At 37.5% G+C, this 17,933-nt stretch overlaps 2 protein-coding genes across 2 annotated transcripts in view; one reads left to right on the top strand and one right to left on the bottom strand.

Annotated features, from left to right (window-relative positions):
- The window catches only part of LOC139966600 (protein LMBR1L-like), a 22,046-nt gene extending 10,413 nt beyond the window's left edge, over positions 1-11,633 (top strand). Inside the window, exons 5-11 of the mRNA XM_071969806.1 lie at positions 537-666; positions 1,102-1,170; positions 2,622-2,759; positions 3,839-4,083; positions 4,599-4,672; positions 5,839-5,996; positions 6,656-11,633. Coding sequence (XP_071825907.1) covers positions 537-666; positions 1,102-1,170; positions 2,622-2,759; positions 3,839-4,083; positions 4,599-4,672; positions 5,839-5,996; positions 6,656-6,927 — 1,086 coding nt within the window. The 3' untranslated portion in view covers positions 6,928-11,633. The remainder of the gene's footprint in view (positions 1-536; positions 667-1,101; positions 1,171-2,621; positions 2,760-3,838; positions 4,084-4,598; positions 4,673-5,838; positions 5,997-6,655) is intronic.
- On the bottom strand, positions 8,282-17,868 carry LOC139966601 (glucose-6-phosphatase 2-like). The gene is made up of 4 exons (XM_071969807.1): positions 17,339-17,868; positions 15,864-15,973; positions 15,059-15,286; positions 8,282-14,277 (listed from the first exon to the last, which is right to left on the bottom strand). Exons 1-4 carry the CDS (start codon positions 17,566-17,568, stop codon positions 13,787-13,789), a joined length of 1,059 nt encoding a protein of 352 aa, XP_071825908.1. The 5' UTR covers positions 17,569-17,868; the 3' UTR covers positions 8,282-13,786.
- Between the last annotated feature and the right edge of the window lie 65 nt (positions 17,869-17,933).

The following is a 17,933-nucleotide window of genomic DNA, read 5'->3' as shown; positions in this document are numbered from 1 at the left end:
TTGCCTTAAATTCTAAGAATGACAACCAGTGATATGTGATTCTTACCTCTGGTTCTAGGAAATAAGTCAAAGGTCAACATTATTAGGTACAATTTGCATGTAACCACCTATTAATGTGCAGTATTATATTGCTTTAGTACACAACAGACCCACTGTAATACAACTAAAATGTCTAAAGTAAGGAAATAAGTCAAATGCCAACATTATTAGTACAATTTGCATGTAACCACCTATTCATTACTTAAATTCATTAAGTGCAGTATTATATTGCTATAGTACACAACAGACCCACAGTAATACAACTAAACTTTCTCTTTGCATACAGGAGAATGTACTACAGAACCGTATAAAAGTCTGGAATGGTTATGTATGAAACCGAACCATCCCTTAAGTACTAAATCTCAACAGTTGATAAATTAAATCGAGTCATAAGGTGTTCCGACAGAGACTATTTGCCAAAGTAGAGGTTTTTAATTACATTTTGTTTGGTATCATCATTTACTTTATTATATTTTTCTACTCTCCCTCCCCCTCAGGGTTTGAAAGCTCGAATTTTCGAGACTACCTTAGTTCTCTTTCTGCTGAGCATTCTGATCTTTGGACTCGTCTGGGTGGCTAGTGCTCTCTTTGATGATGAAGAAGATTCCAGCCTTCAAACATTGTTCGGTAAGTCATTGAACCATGTACAGGCAAGAAGGTCCATGAAGTTTTTCAAGCTGCCGATTTGGTTTGGTTTTGATCCCCAACCCCATAATTTGCTGTAATTTAATTTGTAGAAAGTTATTTATGTCTTGACAGATTCAGAAGAGGCAGGTGAGAGAGAGGGTGATGCAGCAAATTAATTGCATAACTTTTAAAGCTGGAGCTGGTTGGTTGTGTTGTTTTTCTCTTTCAAAGTATTTGAAAGCTAGAGGTCGTCTAACGATTGATCATGTTATGAGAATTGCCAAGGGTTGTTCCGTCAAGATTTTTCAAAGAAGTTGCAGTTTGAAGCTCACTAAGAAAGGAAACTAGTTTGTTTTAGTACACAGCCCAACAAGCCAAACAGGAACAGGAAAGTTGATGAAATTTATGTTGTTCTCTTTTTCAATTTCCCTGTAGGTGTTTGGTCTTCTTCTTTACCATTGCTGTACTCTTGCATGTCCATTCTTGGAGTCTTCATACTTTTAAGTAAGTATTGTATCAAGATTTTCCTCCAAAATGGAATATTTTTTTGGCAAAGATTTAAAAAAAGGCTACAGTGTAGAGTTGCACAAAAAACAGATTGACTAAACAAAGATCTTCAGATTGGTGTGTATTGAAATTCTTTATCCCATTTAAATAAAAGAAATGGAATTAGGAAGCTATTAGGAGAGAAACAGCCTATTGCAGCAAACTTTTGAATGAAGAATGAATCCTCTAGTAGGAAAAAAGTAATACCCTGTTTCGTGTTGAAGAAGAGGGGTGGCAGGGGTGGGCAAGGGAAGGTAGGGGGGGGGGGCGAGTAGTTGAAATGTCCAATTGCTGTTTTGGAAGGGTGACACAATGCTTACTGAAATTTATCTCCACGGTTAGAAGCTAAGAAATCATTGTATGGAGTGTGTCTCATAAAAATGCTTAAGAAAAGAAAAAGAAGTAGAGCTGTTCAAGGTAAAAGAAAAAAGGAATCAGATTGAAAGTGGACAAGTTTTTCTCAAAGAAGAAACCCTCTATCCCTCTAGCCTTTCAATATAACACACGTACCACTCTAATCCAGCAGTGGAGGCTCGATAATTCAGTGGGGCATTCAATTGCCATTTTGATCGAGGAACATGTCTAACATGAAATGAGAAATGAGTCACTGATTGAAATGCTTATCATTTTTCCTCCACGAGGAGAAGCCGAGCAACCTTTACCTGACATCAGCTGTATCACTCTAATCGTCTCACCTGTTCTATTGTTACGCTGTTTCGGTGTCGTCTGTGATATTTGTAAAGAAGAAAGTTTGACTGAAAATAGCCAGTGGCGACATTATGAACAAATGCATTTTTCTGTTTGTTGCCATTATGTCGCAATCATACCCTTGGCAAGAAGAAGAGTGAGAGTAGGTTCTCATTGAGGGATTAACTTGGTTTTCCCAGATCACCCAAAGTGCCCAACAGACATAAGGAGAACAAAGTAAGGAAGAAAGAAATACTTAAACCTGACCGCTTGCTGCCAGATAAAGTGATGTGTCAGTCACCTTCTTCTGTTCTGTTCTGTAATTTGAAATGTTTCATTTTGGAGATCTGGTGATCTGATAATATTTTGCTCGGAAGGCAGTTTTTGTTTCGATGTTAAGCTGTCACATATGCACGTGGGATGATTTTAGGCTTTAATAGACTACATGTTGAATGGCAATCGAATGAAGAGTGTTAATTCATTCTGAATTTGTCTTGAAGCAATGTGTAGATCAGATGGATCAAACTGTCAGATTGCTCATAGATGAAAAATCCATCTTCCTTTGCCCAGTTAGGGCTGGAACCCCTCCCCCTTCCCAATGTTTAGGTGGCATTACCTTTGCTGATATCAATTTTTTTACAAAACAAAGTCTTTCATCAATTATTATGTAAACCAAAAATATTGTTTTCATAAACATTCCAAATTCATACATCCCTCAACAGTTTCTACACCGCTGGGATTCACTCGAATGTTCACCGTTATCGGCAACTTTGTGGTCAAACCGCAGTTCATGGAGAACGTCAGAGAAGAGTACGAGAGAACGCAGATGGAAGAAGAAGTGCTGAAAAGAAAAATAAGAGGTAGTGGATCTAGTCTAACTGTGGTCTCCTTCCACGTGTCCCCTTACCCCTTCACACTATTCTCCCGGATGGAATGCTTTTTACCAAATCAAGGATTCATTCACCTTTAATGTTCAATTAGCACCTTATCCATAGTTATTAATCATTGTAGATTGTTCTTCAATTACCCATGCCCCTCTTGTTTATTAATCCAATAGTGTGTACCTCTGTTACTCCTCCCCCTTTCTATCCTTCTACCCCCCTCCCCCACCCCTGTCCATTATCACACTTTCCCCAATGATCCAGTGTGCAGGATTCTATGTCCTCGGATGCAAGGATTTTAGCCAAGGATGCAAAGTCTTCTCACTGCTTGCGTTTGACAGACGCAACTTTCTTGCCCTTGAGAAACAAACCCCAAGTATACACACTCACAACTAGGCCTGTGCAAAACATTAAAAACATGATATTCTTGAGAAAAATACATAATTCTTTCTTTTCAAAACAACCACCACTTCTTCTCAAAAGAACAAAACTTTCTTCCAATCATTTCAAAACAAATAAAACGTAAGGATCAACCGCAGGTTGTGATGATTGGGTACAGAGTTAACAACAATGTTATTGTTCATTATAACTAAGTATTGTGTGTTCCTCTGGAGTAATTTTAAAATGCATGTTTCCAAAGTAGACTGCAGGGACGCAAGCATTTCGAATGGATGAAAACTTTTTTTAGCTTTAAAATCCTAGGAACAATATTGTTTTAACACTGCCCCCACTTAATCCGTAGTACTCAACAGAGGTGAAATTCTACACACTTAGTAAACAAAATATCTCAAGAAAGAAGGATTGTATGTATTTCATACTCTGTATAAGGATCTCTCCTAGTGGACACTCAACTGTTGTCTTCAGTGGAGTTCAACGGTCACGTCAATTTAACACAATATGATGTGAAAATCATGATATCCCAAGAAGGAAACCTTCAGATATTGGATTCTTAAAAATCTTAAACATTGGAATTTCTACTGTATACCCACGCACTGGATCAATTTATCCATCTGATTCAAGAATTCCCCGATTAACGCAATCATGATTCATCTCGACAGGTTTAGACAACCAAGATAGACCAATTAACGGCCAAAAATCTCATCTCATGGAAGAACTTGAAGAGACCCAGAAAGACCTGAAGAAATACGAGCGCAAACTAAATGCATCTTCGTGGCAGAGGAACCTCTTCTACCCGCTGCTGTGGATGCTACTGCTTGCTCTCGCAGTCTTATTTCTCTTCTTCGTCGGTCTTAACGTTTTTCGACTTTTATTCGGCATCAAGGCTTTACCTGTCAGTATAAAGGTAAGAAATATGACAGCGGTGTTTCGGACATTTCCATAATGTCTGCGCGTATCCATATCAGGATTGCTATTAAATTAAAACATTTAAGCAAATTTATGAGCAATTGAAATTCTAAACAAAAGTTGGATGCAAATGTGTTTTACCGTATGAGTAAAAAAAGCTAGAAACTATGAATTTTAATGAAGATTTTGCCAACTATCTTGGGATTGCTTTACAGCTGCATTCAAATCATTGTTGATTACAACCTTAAGTTAATTGCATCCTTTCTTTTCTAATGAAACCAAAAATCGTACAAGATTTAATGGTATTCAAGGTTCATGCATACAGTCAAGTATGAAAGTCACTGTAGATTTTGTCTAAGTTGTGAACTTAGTGGTTAAGTTCTCCCTGACAATTTTGATGTCATAATATCTCTTTACCTAGTTAGAGCATTTTTTTTTTTTTGTAAACACTCTCTGTCGGCACCCATTTCTTTCATGTTGACAATATTTCTTTCTCTTCTTTTCTCTCTGTAGGAAGCAGGAGTGGGTAAAGTTTCTCTCTCAATGTTTGGACCATTTGGAGCTATTGTTGAAGTCACACTAATTCTGTATCCTTTTGCAGTCTCAAAATTTGTTTCTTAAGTGATATGATGTCATTATCTTCAAGTGACCTTTCACATACCCTTTAGCGTCATTAGGTTATTTGCAGGCGTCCTAAATGATTGGAAGATATCCTTAACATCGGTTCGTCTCAAATAGCTGCACCAAGCCGTTATGGAAATGAACAGCCATGGGTACCGGCAAAGTTTGCCTATGCATCTATCAACTAGGGGCTCGCCAACCACTTAAAATAAGCCTTGGTTGCATTTATCTTTGACTACTCCAGTATGTAATGTGATGCTCTCGATAACTTCTCCTGTTAGTCTCCCGTTCTAGCTAAACCCGTCGCTCCAGAGGTCTCTGGTTCGACTCCCGTTCTATCTAAACCAGTCGCCCCAGAGGTCTCTGTTTTGACTCCTGTTCCAGCTAAACCAGTTGCCCCAGAGGTTTCTGGTTCGACTCCCGTTCTTGCTTAACCAGTCGCCCCAGAGGTCTCTGGTTCGACTCCCATTCTAGCTAAACCAGTCGCCCCAGAGGTCACTGTTTCGACTCCAATTCTAGCCAGACCAGTCACCCCAGAGGTCTCTGGTTCGACTCCCGTTCTAGCTAAACCAGTCGCCCCAGAGGTCTCTGGTTCGACTCCCGTTCTAGCTAAACCAGTCGCCCCAGAGGTCTCTGGTTCGACTCCCGTTCTAGCCATAAATTTCTTTGCTCTTTTCCAATTTCAGTTTAGTGACTTTCTTGGTGTCCTTGTTATACACAGAACTGAATGGTTGTTAGAATTTGGTAAGGCTTTCTGTGTTTGTATGTATGGCTTTAGAAAAGTTGAGTCTTTAGCAATGAATAACCTGATTTGACCAAACAGATTTATTTTGCTTGTAACATTTTTTTCAAATGGATTCCAGCTTCCCAGCATTTTTCGCTGTTGTAGCTGTAGTCACAACTTCAGGAAATCACTGGCTTTGACTTCACATGGTCGTAAAATAAATTGACTTGATACTTAAAACTCATGCTGTTGCCTTTGCTGTTATCAAAAGAATACCACAGAATGTATATGATCAAGATTGAATATGAAAATGGAGAAAGAAAGAAAATGTTTTCAGTAAAAAAGAAATGATTTCACACAGGTACAAATTGATATGGTAATTGTACCTTGACCAATGCTCCGAACCAGCTACCTCCTCATCGCTTCAGTGGTAGGCTTCTATGGTGCTCCCTTTTTCCGTGCTCTGATACCAGTTCCTCACGACACACCCATGACCAAAATTATCATGAACTCCCTCGTCCTGCTTATCATGAGCTCAGCACTGCCTGTGCTCTCTCGAACCTTGGGTAAGTTTTCATAGGATTGAAAGAATGCTTAATGTTTAACAAAGAGCTATGAAAACTATGCCATACTGAAGTAACATGGCAATGCGTTTCATTTAGTTTGACCAGTCCAGTTTCATTTCAAATAATATGGAAAATGTATCGAAATGTTACAAGATCGTCCTGTTTGCCTAACGCACGAGATACGCAGTTTATAGGGGGGAAATGGTAACGATCATATGAAATGGGTAATATTACATGCTAATTAACATTCCCTAGTTAAATATTTCTCAGGTAAACATTCCTTGGGTGAAACAAAGCGTGTGGGGTGTCGTACGGGAATATTTGCAATCTTACTCTGAGTAATACCGCTGAGTAATTAAATATGAAATTCCAGTTTTTCTGAAAGTGCATAGTTAGCTCTTCTATATATGAAAGAAAGGTTATCTTTCTTAGAGTCAAAGTGATGTTATGCTGCACAGTTGAATGTACATTAGTCCACGGATGCTCCAGCTAAATTCCACTCTGTTTAATAGATCAAGTGAATAATTCAAATGGTGGAGGAGCCCTCTATGAAAAGAATTCTAAAAGCCCTGTGATTTGATTTATTTCTGTCCACTTTTGTTGCCACGAAAAGGTCATAATTTTGTTTTTTAACTTTTTTTTTCTCACTCCCTCTTTAGGCATTACAAATTTTGACCTCCTTGGAGAATTTGGGCGTTTTGATTCGTTGCATAACGTATATTTGGTGATATCGTACAATTTTTTGTTCGGTGTGGCGACCTATTACTGCATTCTGAACAAGTTCACCTCGACGGTGAGAGACACCATCCTTCAACGCGTCCGAGTCTACGTGGAGACGGTACGCACTTCCAAGACGAGGCTGAGAGCTCACTTGGAGCAGACCCGCCCACCTAATGGAGTAACCGTGAAAACGGTGCAAAATGTAGGTTAGCGCAGGTTTCTCTGTGTCTCCGGTGAACTGAAGGGCATTAACAGAGGCAGCGGTGATAAGATGCCAACTAGTTATGCATGTTTTTTATATTTGGCTATATTTTGTTGTCACAATTTTTTCCAGTTTGATTGTTGATCAAAAGACCACATTATTGTGATGCCAATCATTTGCAGTGAAAAGACTGTGTGGTAAGGGTGTACCTTATAAAGCTTGGATCACTTAAAAAGGAAAACGCAATAGTCGTAATATGAACTAGTTGCTTCGACTCATTGTAAAACTCAGTAGTTGTGTTAAATTCTATACATCCCGTGCTTGTCTGTGTCTGTGGCCACATTGAGCGTTTAACTTTGGAATTAAGTTTCCTTTGGTATGTGTCAATCAAGTTGATTTCCTAAAGCAGCTAATGGTGGTGGATTGCATATTTTATGTTGTAAAATTAAATAAAAGGAAGCATTTGTACTGGTAGGCAGAATATTACAAAACTTCCTAGTGTACAGCACACCAATCTATAACAAATATGTACAGCACAATCCAAACAGTTGAAAATTCCTCAACATTGTTTCAAAAAGTTGCAAAATAATTTACCATGTATCTAGGCACCCTCCATTTTACAAAACTTTCTTAAAGAGGAGGAGCCATCCCTCCCCTTGATGGCATAGCAGCTTCTTTCCCCCCCCCCCCCCTCCTCCTCCTCCTTCTCTTCCTCCTCCTCCCCAGAGAAAATGGTGCAATTGAAAACTTTCCATGAAATCAATAGACTTTTAGGTGTTGTCAAAGCTCACAATGGTTTGTAAGGATGTAGCCTGTTAGCCTAAGCTGTGTAAAGACAGGGTACATATGGTAGTATTGCTATCTTTTAAAAAAAACCATTTCATATCAGTACATAGTTAAAATTCCCCATAGTGTGGTAAACTAGCTGAGGGAGCCTCTTCACATGACACACTTGTCTTTGAATTCCCAGCTCAAGTCTGTACAGATGCCTATCTCCTCATTTGGTGGAAAAATCACATTATTTTCAAGTCTTTTTTTTGGGGGGGGGAAGGGAAATTCAAGGTCACAATAAGACGGGAGGTGCAAAAAGTTAATCTACTTAAATGACCAGTTATTTGTTTCTGTTTTGCACATTTAAGTATTTTCTTTCAAAGTTGTAACAGCAGCTGCAAGTCTTATCCTTTGGGTCTAAGCACTTGTTGTTTATTGATATATTTACTTCTTAGAGTAAACAAGTAACATTGCAAGCAAATTTTCACCCATGATTGGACTGTTAACAAATTCCCACCTGTGGAGATCAACCAAGTGTGCTAGTGTGATGAAAAGACAACAAAAATAAGTATGTAAATATAAGAATTCTTCCATTCTACTGAAGGAATCTCAGCCATAAAGAGTTGAATTTTACCAGACGCTGGCCTCAGCCAAGCCATGCCAATTGAGATCAAATATTAAGTAAGGCCTGTCTACCTTAGAAATTTAAGCATTGGTGCAATTGTGTCCAGAGAGTTTATCGGTTGTACTGTAGGATTAGGATGAGGTGTCTGCAGCATTTTGTGTAGACTCATAATCATCGATAGAAGACACATCCAAGGAGGTTCCACGTCAGTAGTCGATGGTCATTTTAAATTTCAATCATACGAATGGAGGACTAATCAGTGATCGCCATCCTTTGTCCTTGGTTAACTTACCGTAGCTGAGATGTAGAAAATGCAGAAACAGGATGGTTTATGTCATGAACATGTTGGGTGAGACCTGAGAGGATTCAATCACAGTTGACAATATCCCTTTTGTTGCAATGTACACCACTTATTTGTTTTTCTACTCGATCATAGAGTAGACCGAGTTATTGCCTTGACTAGTGAATTTTTAATTGGAAGTTAACAGATCTTCAAATTGGTTTCAGCATCCAGTTAGTATTCAAGTGTTTTGTAGAATGGCCGTCTTGGCGTCTCTGTTTTGAAACTCAGCAAGCTTCAGTCGTCACTTTGCTATCGTTTTTGGTATTCACGGGCAGATGTTACATGTTAAGTAGGAATCTCTCGGTAGAGATGTGTGATTTATACTCAGTGCACAAATATCTTATCCATGCAATCACTTTGCTTGTAATGGAGTCATCTCCAGCTGTGAGCCTTACAAGTTCAAAATTTATCACTCTTTGAAAACTTTTGTTGCATTGATATTTAATGGGTGGGTTGAGTCAATCCTTAGATCTCCACCCACCAGTGGCGTAGCCAGCATTCTATTGTTAGGGGGGCAAGATTTTTCTTAAGGGGGCAACCCCGTGATGGTTGATAGTAGGAATTACCAAGAAATATATGTATTAATGGGCACCTTGTCTGCACAAATACACATCCAATGGTTCAGTGGAACATGTTTCACTAGGCCTATACGTGCAGTGAAAATTCTCAACGAGTGGCATTATTGGTCACTGAAAATGCACATGGGTTTCTAGCGCTAGTTTGTAATGGTTATACAACCGACCAAATTATTGGCGCTTATTCTGTAGGACGATATTGATCAACGGTCTCCGTATGTGGGTATGATGAAGGCCCAAAATGTGTAATATCTCGGTCTGATTACCAAGTTCTGACCTTAAATGAAGTATGAACATTAGCCCTGAGGTATGAATACTTGTGATTAGATCTCAAAAAAATGTAAAAAAGAAGTATTTTGAATACATCACTGGATTTCAATTGGGGGGGGGGGCAAGACTGTAGCACGAAGCAATTTGGGGGCATTGCCCCCCCTGGCCCCCCTCTGGCTACGCCACTGCCAGCCACCTCTTGTCCTCCTCTCCACCCTGGAAACTCTTCTGCTGCTGTTTGTCATGTTAAGTGCTTTATAAGAATACAGTATGGAGACTGGAGTAGTAAGTAGGATAGTAGAGTAGTAATACATCATTGGTTATTTGTATAACAAATAATGCGTTAGGAGTTGCGTTTATATTCATTCGTAAAATTTGTATTATTTGTGGAGGATTTTAGAGTCTGGTTTGTGGAGTCCCTCTCTTGTGCAACTGATTTTCATTCCATGGTGCAACTTTGCCCGCCCCAAGGTAACCAGGGTCAACAATGATGAAGAGCGTTGTTTATATACTGTTTTGCATTTCTGATATTTCTACAGCCTTTTAAGTGTTATTGCTTTTCAGTGTTACAGGAAGACTTTCTTGATTCTAGTGACTGTTAAAGTTTTTCTCTTTTCCAGTCCGGTTAAAGTAGGTTGTGTTGTTTACAATTTCAGCCAGAAAATCACTCTAGTAGGTATGTCGTGGTGGGGGGGGGGGAGAGGGGGGAGGGTGGATCTGCACAGGTTCAAGAAAATCATAACTGATTAACAGTGTTTAATTTTAATAAATTTTTAGTTGCTTGATAGGAAAGAGAAAATGGTGTGATGTGGAAGTTTTCATTAAGTAGAAGAACCAAAAGAGAATTGTAGAATAGTTCAATAATATCTGACTTTTTTTTCCTGATGTCATTTTATTGATCACAATTATATGAATTGTAGCAAACAAACAGGTGGAAAAAGCAGATCATATCCCTAATTTGTATATGTCATGGTACATGTTAGTTTTCACAGAGAAATTATTTATAACCAGAAAGGTATCAAGCTTAGTTAACAACCAGAAAAGTAGAAATTCCAAAAACCAGGTTTCACAGAGAAGATAGGCTTTAGGGGATACTTGCGTTTTAATTTTTGTTGAAAAGTAGAAAGATAAGCCAGTTGTCCATAGCTTTGTCATTACAAATTGTTGATTTATACTGTACTGGAAACTGTCAAGTGGTGATTTTACAAACATTATTCAGATGATTCATCATAATAATATGTCGGAGATCCGTCGGCTGTCGTGCTGATAAGCAATAGTGAAAACTGTTGATTTTTTGGATTAAACAGGATTCCTTGAAAACCAGTCAGTGCTTTGATCCCAAATTATATCAACACCACTAGTGTGTCTTGCAGAAGCAGATAGCTAGGGATGGAGTGTCCGAAGCTATTTTTCTGCTGTGCAGGATGTTAGTGTGCTTTGTGATAGTAGTACATTACTCTTGAGGGGATGCAATATCAACAACGAAACGCATCTCATAAGCACTTGATGTATTTTGTCCCTTTATTTCAAGTGCTCATTTTGTATCGTTTTTATGTACATTTTTTTGTGTGATTATATATCATCTATTCCTCATTTTCATGTTTATTATATTAACCTTGCAGAACAATATTTATTTGAACTTGACACAGTCTCTATACAGATATGTACATTTTATCTTCAGTTATAAGTGCCAGTTTCCCTATTTGGATCGAAAGTTCAATTTGATATCATAAACCATTGCAGGCATGTCAAGAGTTTCACAGAATTCCAAGGCATGATTTTCCTCTTTTTTGGGGGGGGGGAAGGAGGCGGTGGGGCAGGGGGTTAAACAGAGTGAAGTGACCCTCCCCTCTTCCTTCTGCCATTTCCCCCCATTTCAAATGAACTATTTAAAACTTGGCAATGGAAGTGTTTGGAGAAAAGGACACATTAATTGTGTAACATGTTATCTTTAGTTGTATGCATATAAATATATATATATATATATATATATATATATATTGAAATCAACCCAATGACAAATAATTGTGGTCAGACAATGGAACTGCAATAATTTTTGATGTTGTGAGTATTCAGTGCTTTGTACAGTACTCTGTTAAGAATTCTGTAATAAAAAAATGATCATTGTAAATTATTTTGTCTTTGTGAAGCTGGCTTAAGGAGAATGTAGTTATTGTTTGTTTTCCTTACTGTATTCTATCATGAGGACCTCGTTAGCATACTTTTTTATACACCTATTATGTTGCTTCAATGGACCAATTACAGCAAGTCCTATGCTTTACCAACTAAGCTATCCAGCTTTTCGTTGGTAGAAATCCCTATATACTAATTTTTTTTGGCTGGGGTTGCCAGATTGACAACACCCCCCCCCTTCCAAAAAAGGGCTCATAGTACTCACATGTGATCATGAGGTCACTCATTCCAATCCTGTTCTAGAAAAAAAAGTTCCTTGCTCTGTTTAAAATTGTTAACAATTTCCCAGTTTTCCATCATTCGTTTACTTTTTATTTATTCTAAGCCCGTCAGAGAACAAGCAGTTGGAAAGGCCTAGACACATAACTCATCATAACAGAAACCAAAGTAACCCGAAGATGTGACAGGTTTTACATTGTATTAGATACATTTACATTCCACAACAAAGCCAAAGAAGATGTGACAGGTTTTACATATTCTGTTACAGATGAAAAGAGATTTTTTAAACAAGATTGTAAATTATACAAAAAACAGCTGCAAGTTGTTGGAGGTCAAATCATGGCATGAATGACAGGAATATCTACACTTTTGGTCGATTTCTTCATTCGTTACTGAAAGTTTCAGATTACTGTTTCAAAATCTGCCACATTGTGCGACTTATATTCACTCATGTCATGAAAGCTTGACAAAAGCACCTAATAGAAAAGATGTCCCAACTGGGTGCTGAGGGCTCAGAAATTCATTCACATTCATGCCATGATCCAGCTCTCATCCATTTATCTACAATGTGGGTTGCAATTATCAACAGAATTTGATACTTGTGAAGGATTTACGCAAAAGTAATAAATATATATATGTATATAATATATATATAATATATTTATCATATATAATATATATATCATATATAATATATCATATATAATATATATAAATATATATAATATATATATATATGAAGCAATGAATGTGACTCAAGAACATCATCAATGATTTCACAAAATATTTTCTTTACCATGTTTTGTCCGAATCGTGATGAAGGGAGGAACATCCTGGCTGGAGATTTTTTGTATTTTTTTCTTTGACATAACAGAAGACAATTCTATTTTGCACATGATTGCCCTGAGTGAGAAATTAAGCTCTATTGCACGGCCAAAAACACCAGAGTGGTTACCTGCTATATCAGAAAATGTACAAGGTACCCTAAATTATTGAAACGTTAAGGTGCCATAAAATGTTGAGACCTTTTTCTGCAATTTTACCGCTAGCGTAATTATTTATTTAAGCAAAATGTTGATTTAACAAGATTTAGTATAAATGATCAATATATCATTTTGCTGCAAATTTTTGTGATGATGACTTTTGAGCATAATTCATCCTTCAGATGCAAACTGTTGAATTAGTGAAAGATATTAAGTGATCAAATTTATCATTTTTCTTGCGATTGTTAAATTGATGACATTTGATAAATAATCATTTTGTTAAAAAATTACTACTATGGTTACAGCAAGGTCTTCACATTTTGATGGCACAACTGGAGAGAACTGCTTGAGAACTTATCTCCAGCCTATTTGAAACCAATCATTTAAAGTCCATTGAGCCCCCACTCCCCAAAGACTTAGTTTGAATACACATTTTGGACGCCTTGGTCGTGGTATTACAACCATTCATTGCACGGAATAATTTTGTATTCAAATTTAGCTTGGCCGTTTTGTAGTCTCTAAACTCTCTATGGTATAAAATACTATTAGGTTCCTATGTTCAAAATCTGCCATACATCCTTGCACTTGTATAGTAATTTGCCTATTTTGCGGTGTAATACCGGATACATTATTACCTTAATAATACTCAACAAGATGACACAAAACTTTGTGGAATAACTATAAAAAAAAATATCAAAGAGCAGCCTCTTAAGAGTGTGGCAGAGCTGTCTAAATAAATGAAAATAATAACAACAACAAGAACAACAAAGTCTACTGTAGAAATAAATATTGACAGGGGATGTTGAATGACATAGATAGATAGATAGAAAAAGCTAACATGTTCATTGATCAAACTGAAGTGGGCAGGAGGCAATGTGTTGGTACTTCCTCACATAACTTTTCTCTTGCCTAACACGCTTTCATACATGACGTTCAGCCCTATCACTATGATTGGTACCAAACCTTCTTTAAAGGCACCAAGTGCATAAAACAGGAATTCATACTTTGTGGGAAGGGTCAGTAGAGCTACTCCATGAACAGCAAAGACCGCGACAGCTGCGAGAATCGCTGTGGCTAAGAGACCCCTGGATGTCTCTGTGACCTTCGAACCGATGTAACGTAGCGCTAACCCGGTGAAGAAGAGACTGCCGATGTCTCTTGATACGGCATAGAAGGGCGTGGAGTCAAGATGGACCCATGCTGGGTCACCGCACCACTTGGCTGCTAGTGCGATGGACCAGTCAGGTCTGTGATTTAACAGGAACATGAAGAGGTACTGATAGACTACTGCTTGAAGTAGAAACATCGATCCGGTGAGATAGTTTAGCAGCGTAAAGGTGTGGACGGGCAGCTGGGATACAATGTGTCCAATCAATAAACCTGCAATATCAACAACAACAAAAATTGACAATTTGGTACAGTAACTCCTGAGCTGTCTACTTTACAACAGCAACATTCCAAGTAGTCATAACTTAGCATGTTTGTTAGAAAAATTAGTTCTTTTTGTTGTTAGTGTGTAAATTAGTAACTGATAAAAACAACATTGACATTTGGGCACCTAGTACGAATGATACATTTTGGTATACGTTTAGAGTTTTCTGTACTGTTTTCTGTTCTCTCTTGGGCAATGTACACCAAAGCTTGCTTCCTTGTAGAGTACAGTCACCCAAACTTTTTTTTTTTTTTAAATAATTCAGCTGTTTCATTTAAAGAAAAGTACTTCTTATAAGGTGAACTTTGTACACAAACGATGCAGTTTCAAGCCAATCTTTTGTATATCAATATTCTTGCCATCAAAATTCTGTCCAAACTCCAAAACATGGTAACTTTGAATTTGGTAACTGTTTGTCGGCAATGCAGTTCTTGCAATAAAGCCTAGACGGTACATTTATCTTTGTAAAAGTTGCGTGTTAGTGAAATTTTCCTTCATACCCAAACAAATCTATAAAAACATCCTTTCAGAAATGATTGTTACTGTAATGAATTATATAAAAAATTGTACTTTGGATGAACACTACTGAAATTGTTGCAGGGGCAGAACCCTTACATTATAAATGACAGTATATTAAATATTCCTTTCCAGAAATTTTCCAAATTACATTGGCAGCACTGTGATTACTGTACAGTAACCACCCACAGCGACACAGCTCTTACAACTTACCGACCAAAAGTCCTAGAACGACTTGGTTTGGGAAGTGTGTAGCAATGAATACCCTGCCGACTCCAACAAGAGTGACAAAAACACCAAACAGAGACCAGAGGGTGATATCTACGATCAAAGGAAGCTCTCGCCCGGATCTCTCTCTTGAAGAACGTATATGGCTTAAAGTCTCTTTAGTGATGATATACCAGATGGCTACTGTCACCATCATATGACCTGAAGGGCTCCCTTTAAATAGTTGTAAAACAAAAACAGACAAATATACTTCTTTTAGTACTGAATATAACAAAAAATTGTACAGGCAAATATCTATATATAAATATAGTTTTTCACTGGAAAATGGAATGTAACAGTTTTAGAATAGGGCTAATAATGTGAAGATAAAAATCATTTTAAAGAAGCAAATATATGTGTATCATAAATTTACTATCATCTGTTTCCAGTTTGCACATCCCCCCCCCCCCCCTTCACCCCTCCAGAAAGAAATGGGATGAAAATGTCACTGAAAACTTCTTCTCCTTCCAATTACAGTAGTGGGGATGTTGAAAACCTTGAAGCATTCAACTTGACATTAGACCAGCAGATAAACATGGACCTTAGACTTCACCTGCTCTGTCCTTCCCCTTTTAGGATGATTTGCTACACTTCCTCATATATAGTTGTATAAATAACAGTGTGGTTCTAAATTAAAAGCAGATATACAGTGTAATACAACTAGTAAGAGCAACAACCCATTATTCGAGTTGGTGGCGTACATAGAAGACCCAAGGAATAGCAATAAGCACAGATAAAACTAGTCACAAACCTGGTCCAGTTTCACATGTTGATGGGAATTGTTCAATGTCTGGTCTATTCTGATCATTGTACAAATTTGATTCCCTCACCCACCAGTAAGGCCGATGCCCAAACAGGAGCCTGGAAAATAAATATGCAATAAATTTAAGTTTCACACAAGTGTTAAATATATGGTATACATTATTTGCTATGATGAGTAAAGAACATGTCACAACTTTGCTTTCTCCTCATTTTTAGTATTCCTAGTGAATACTCCAAAAAATGTGCTATATGTACATTGTATCATTTTACATACTAGACAGCTACTGTAAGTAGGTTGCAATGGACACACCTTGCAAAATGTCAGACTTTCATGCGATAAAATTCTTATACCTCTGGCAAAACCAATTCACAATGATCTTTTTCACTATATTTGCAATCAACTGAAGTTTGCTAGAATCTTGCCAAGTTCCGACGGACGGAAAAATGCATTATGTGATGGCATCATGCTGTCTGTCACTTGAAAGACTGCCTTGCTCAACTTGTTTCGCTGCAACATTTGGATCAATGTTTTCTCAAAGACTAAGAATACACTAAATGAACAACAGAATCCTGTCCTGCTGAACAATCTTTTTATTAATCACAATTAAAAGGTAGAATCCTCAGTTCAATGGGATCTAATGCTTTCTGGGAAGGAGAGAGTCTAATTAGTCAATACTAGAGAGGGTTACCATATATCTTTGGTTGAAAATGGGACACTGTGTTTTGGGGGATGGGTGCCTGGGGAATGTCCCAAAATAACATTAATGTTGGTGTTACTGTAAGTACTTGTTGCTACTAGGTCTTTGGTAGCCCATAATATGTGAGTTAGTAACATGGGGCCATTAATTATGCTTGTGTGGAAAACAGTTATGTGCTTTTGAAGGGTCATGTATAGTAATGCATTCTAAATGCATACTTTTTAGTTCAGATATCGTCAAATCAGTCACATTTTGAAATGTCACAATGACATAAAAAACAGGGAGAATTTAATCTACTGGCAGGAATATGTTTTAGTAGCAAAAGCATGACAATCACAATAAATCGGGACTGATGGTTAACTTACTGTAACCTTGACCACTTAACGTATCTAATTTCTAAATGAAATATTCGAGGATGGTTGCAGAAATTAATTTGAAGGTAAATATTTCACAAACTCTAGATCCAACTCACAACACAATGTTAGGCCTAAGGTTAGGTCTAAACAGAAGCCTAGGTATGCCGAAGCTGTATTTAATATTTCAAACAAGCGAATCACGGAGATGATCATCTTCGAATCGCGAAATTGGTCATGATACTGTATCTGTGTGTCTGAGTTAGGCATAGTCTGACTTAGGCTTGGGCTAAGTAAACGTTTATGAGACTAAGAGACGTTCTGATGCCCAAGTTAGTGAGAATTTGTGATAATTTAGGCTAGATAAGAATGAAACAAAGATTAATGTTTCATAACATTGATAAGACATTTACCATTTCAAAGATGCATTGAACCACTCGGAGAAGACAGCGGCCCAGAGTATCTTCAAACCCACAGCATGGTTAAGAATATATGCAATTGGAAAGTAAATCAAGAAGGAATTATTTGGGCCACCAAGATGCGATATAAACTGGAGTGTCTCTTTGAATTCCATTCCATGATACTGTAGAAATTCTACAGCCTTAATTTCGTGGAAATGTAACGAATCCATTCTCCCTGCCATCTTGGAACTTGTGAGAAGAATTGTCAAAACCACACCGCACTGGCTTAGTACCGTACCTACTATCAATTTGATCTGGCGGTCCGCCCAAACACATGTTGTTGTGTAATCGTAGTTTGTATAAACATCACATCTTGAAACTTATTTAACATGAATACACTCCATGAAAATAGTAGATGATCGACTAAATTTCCCATATTAAATTTCTAAAATCTTGTTATAAATTATTTCGATACATTCGCTAAAATAGATGGAAAGAAATTTTTAAAAGAAATATCAAGCTCTATTGATGTAATCAACGGTAGCCTTTCAGCAGGTAAAGTTTATACATACACGCTATCGCAAACAATGTTATCTTATACATACAG

Source organism: Apostichopus japonicus, chromosome 4, assembly GCF_037975245.1.
Source record: "Apostichopus japonicus isolate 1M-3 chromosome 4, ASM3797524v1, whole genome shotgun sequence".
In the NCBI taxonomy this organism is placed as follows: Eukaryota; Metazoa; Echinodermata; class Holothuroidea; order Aspidochirotida; family Stichopodidae; genus Apostichopus; species Apostichopus japonicus.
The sequence above is the reverse complement of the archived record's forward strand: the minus strand, read 5'-3'. Positions and strand labels throughout refer to the sequence as shown.

Excerpts from the sequence above, each read along its gene's own strand:
- LOC139966601 (XM_071969807.1), bottom strand. The coding sequence starts at position 17,568 with ATGGCAGGGAGAATGGATTCGTTACATTTCCACGAAATTAAGGCTGTA. Across the intron at positions 15,974-17,338 it reads TTCAATGCATCTTTGAAATG|GCTCCTGTTTGGGCATCGGC; the intron begins GTAAATGTCTTA and ends TTTATTTTCCAG. Across the intron at positions 15,287-15,863 it reads AACATGTGAAACTGGACCAG|GGAGCCCTTCAGGTCATATG; the intron begins GTTTGTGACTAG and ends AACTATTTAAAG.